The 4,060-nt window shown below is 36.9% G+C and overlaps 1 protein-coding gene across 1 annotated transcript; it reads left to right on the top strand.

Annotated features, from left to right (window-relative positions):
- The first annotated feature begins 2,327 nt into the window (after positions 1–2,327).
- LOC119663585 lies at positions 2,328–2,875 on the top strand. The gene is made up of 2 exons (XM_038073196.1): positions 2,328–2,569; positions 2,638–2,875. The coding sequence occupies exons 1-2, from the start codon at positions 2,328–2,330 to the stop codon at positions 2,873–2,875; spliced, it is 480 nt and encodes a 159-aa protein (XP_037929124.1).
- Positions 2,876–4,060: the final 1,185 nt, after the last annotated feature.

The raw sequence follows: 4,060 nt of genomic DNA, 5'->3' as shown, positions 1-4,060 counted from the left end.
AGCACGGGTGAGTCGAGGAAACTAGAGCCGCGTTATAAAGGCCCCTTCATTATTACTAAAGTACTCGACAAAGACCGATATGTAGTCAACGATTTACCCAACTCCAAACGAACACAGCGGCAGTACACCTCGGTGTATTCGTTCGATAAGATCAAGCGATGGTGTCAGTTGCCTTACGATGACAGTAGCAGCGAGGCTGATAACGACGATGATGACGACAATGATAATGTTGCCGAATCGACGGACAAAGCGGGGTCGCTTTGAGATGTCAGGAGGCCGACTGTAAAAACACGAAAAATTAAAATACGAAAATGCAACCATGAGTGTGCAAAAATAGCAAATCGAGCGTTTGACGTTTAAAGAGGAGTATGGCGAAATACGACGCGTAGAGTGGAGGTTTTTTTGGTTGCTTTGGAGCGAATGAAATAATATATATATTAAACACTGCTACTATCAATATAATAAATAAACTAGGTTAAAATCTTAAAAGCTTTGCAAACTGTTTTATTTTACAATAACTTAACACTGTGTTGTATTGATGTGTTTTAGTTCGTGTTATTATTGTTTTTAGTGCACGTTTATGTAGGTGGAAATTTAGTGTAAATTTCCATCCTTACAAACTATATACGAGATATGATTGTGATACACACACCACATGATAAAGTCCGTAGTATCGCGTTGCAGAAATCAAACCCATCACTAGAGGAAGTACTACAGATAGCAGCAGTATATAAAGCAACGGTTAAAACATGTAAGGAAATTAGAGGTGAAGAAATCAGTCAGACAGTTGACGAAGTTAGTCACAGTTCAAGTAAAAAAGTTAAACAGAATCGAGGAAATATTAAGTTCCGAAATTCAGTGAAGGGAGGACGATTGTGTCCAAGTTGTAGGAAAGCACATCAAAGAAATCAATATTATCATTTCAAGAATAAAACAAAGTGTCGGTTGTGTACAAAGCAAGGTCATATTACTGCAGTTTGTCAATCAGCAGTGACAGGGATTTAGCAGAACTCTAATTTTAAGGTTCGAAAACAAGACCAAAATAGAGCAAGAGATGTATACTCTATGAGTGATGTTTCATTTGAGTCAATTAATGCGAACGAAACAACGGAAGTTAAATCAGTTGATTCGCAACCTAGTTCATCTAAAATTTTCGTTGATCTCAATATAAATAACGAAATTTTAACATTTCAGGTAGATACTGGCGCAACATGTTCATTAATTGGTTTGGCGGCATATAAACAACTGAATATACCTAGTTGTGGGCCTACGAACAAAGTTCTGAAAGCATATGGAGGAGCTGTTACTTCACTTAAGTGTTCTCTCAGAGTGATTGTCAAGTATGGCAATATTACTCGAAGCCTTGAGATACTTGTAGTTGACGATGAATATGTTACTAAAATACTGGGATTGTATTGGTTTACAATATTAAATTTCAAACTGCAGTTACCCGTTAATGAATGTTATGCAAATAATCCTTGTGGTTCAAGTCAACATAGTTTAACAGTATCTTTATATGAATTTAGATGTCAACATGCTAACATTTTTTCTTCGAAATTGGGGCGAAGTACGTTGTTTAAAGCTGAAATCAGATTAAAGCCAAATGCTAAGCCTAAATTCTTTAACTGTATGGGACGTTCGCCGTTTGCGAAAAGAGAGGACGTTCGCATAGAAATTGATCGGTTGGTAAATATTGGAGTTTTGACAGCTATCAGAAGCAGCGTCAGAATTGGTGTAAATTCGCAAATTGAGATTGACAGGTATCTAATTCCTAGAGTAGATGAACTTTTTTATAAACTTCAAGGAGGACAATATTTCACAAAAATTGACCTTAGTGAAGCGTACTTGCAAGTAGAATTCTCTGAGGCAATAAAAGAAGTTCTAGTAATCTATACCCCATTTGGTTTGTTCCAGTTTTAAAGATTGCCATTCGGTATTGCCAGCGCTCCTGGCATATTTCAACGTCTTATGGAAGAAGTAAGGATAAAGGATGCTGTGTTTAAATGGACATCATATCATGACGATGCTTTTCAAGCATTGAAGAATGCTATGATCAAAGCTACGGAACTCGTTCATTATGATGATAACAAGCCTATAGTGTTAGCAGTAGATGCATCTAAGTATGGAATTGGCGCAGTAATTTCTCATCGTTATGCTTATGGTTCAGAGAAGCCAATCGCGTATGCTTAAAAAAAATTAAACAGCAGGCAAGAACGTTATTCTTAAATTGATAAAGAGGCACTATTAATTATTTACGGAGTGACCAAGTTTCATCAATATCTTTATGAGAGACAACACTGTTTAATCCGGGTAGAAAATTGCTAGTGATGGCGTTGCATCGGTTACAGCGTTGGGCTATTGTACTTCAAGTGTATGAATACATAATACGGTTCAAAAGTTCATCTCAGAATGCCAACGCCGATGCTCTTTCCAGATTGTCGTCTGGGGATGACATACAATTTGACAGAAAGGAAGTTATGATGTTAGATGATGTAGATACTGTTTACCAAAATGCTGTCGATTACCTTCCAGTAAATGCAACATTAGAAAAGGATGTCTCAGCAAATTTGTAAAAGGGGGCTGGCCTGAATAATTGCCGAAATCTGAAGGTGGTATCAAAACTTACTTTAATCGCAGGTTTTGCTTATCTTTTCAGAATGGAGTGTTACTTCTTCAGGCTGAATACACTAGAGTGGTGCAAGTATTAAATTTGTTACACGAGGGTCACTGGGGTAAAGGTCGTATGAAGCAGTTGGCAGGACAATATGTGTGGTTTCCTTTTATTGATAAACCTATAGAACGAATTCATGATGATTGTTCATCTTGTCAACAAGATGCAAGTCAACCAAAGCGAGAATTTTCTGCATGGCCATAACCTAGTAAACCGTGGGAAAGAGTCCATTTGGATTTCGCGGGTCCCTTATTTAAACGTGTGTGGCTCATAGTTGTGGATTGCTATTCAAAATTTCTGAGTTAAATATTGGTGCTGTGTCCGCCATGTCATACCATTAGCAAAAAGCAATACTCAACCATATTCTACAACCTTGGGCCAAGATTCATTGTTAGAGGAGATTACAATGTCAAACAAACTGCCTAGGGGTCTCGGCTGATTACTCCTGGTAAAGGCAATGAACTACTCGATGCCATAAATGAAGCAAAACACACTTATCACTCATTGCGTTCTCCTACATACTGGCCTACAGATAACAACAAAATTCCTGATCTGATCGACTTCTTCATTTCGAAAGGGATATCATCTAATTTTATAGCAACAGAAGGGTTGGAAGATTTAACGTCCGCAAATGTTATCTAAAAGAAGAGAAAATCAAACCTTTCCAACAAACACACAAATTGGGACCGATTTAGAGAAAACTTAGATAACTATATTGACTTGAAGGTGAGACTGTTCATAAAAGCAGACCTTGAGAAACAAACACTGCACTTTGTTGATCAAATACTTGCAGCAGCCGCTGATGCTACCCTGATTCCAACAGAACAAATTGATCAAGAAGCTCTATATCCAGTTGAGATCAGGAATTGAATCAAGGAAAAAAGGAAAGCAAGAAGTACATGGCATAGAACCAGAAATCCAATTGACAAAATAATCTTTAATCGGCTAATCAATTCTGTTAATCAGCTAATTAAAAATTATAACCAAATAAGTTTCGGGCAATACCTAAGTTAACTGGGAACCGAAGCAGATAAAAATTATTCATTGTGGAAGCCAACCCGTCGCCTCATGCCCCCACTCGTTCAGGTGGCAGCAATCAAAAATGCAGTCGGACAATGGATCAGAAAAAATGATGAGAAAACAGAATTAATTGCCCAACATCTTGCCGCAGTATATCAACCGCTTGAAATTCCACCTGTTGTTAATACAACACCTGTATACCAAACATTGTCAACTATGAAATCCATAACACTTATAGAAATAGCACAAGAAATTGATAATAACCTCTGTTAGAGCGGTTAAAGTCAAATTGTTAATATTGTAGGATTCTGTAGAATTATTATAATTGATGTGTTATATGATTTATATATTATATTTTATTATATTTTA

The sequence above is a fragment of the Teleopsis dalmanni genome, unplaced genomic scaffold, assembly GCF_002237135.1.
Source record: "Teleopsis dalmanni isolate 2A unplaced genomic scaffold, ASM223713v2 unscaffolded_contig_0610, whole genome shotgun sequence".
In the NCBI taxonomy this organism is placed as follows: Eukaryota; Metazoa; Arthropoda; class Insecta; order Diptera; family Diopsidae; genus Teleopsis; species Teleopsis dalmanni.
Note: the sequence above shows the minus strand (reverse complement) of the source record. Positions and strands in the feature narration are given on the sequence as shown.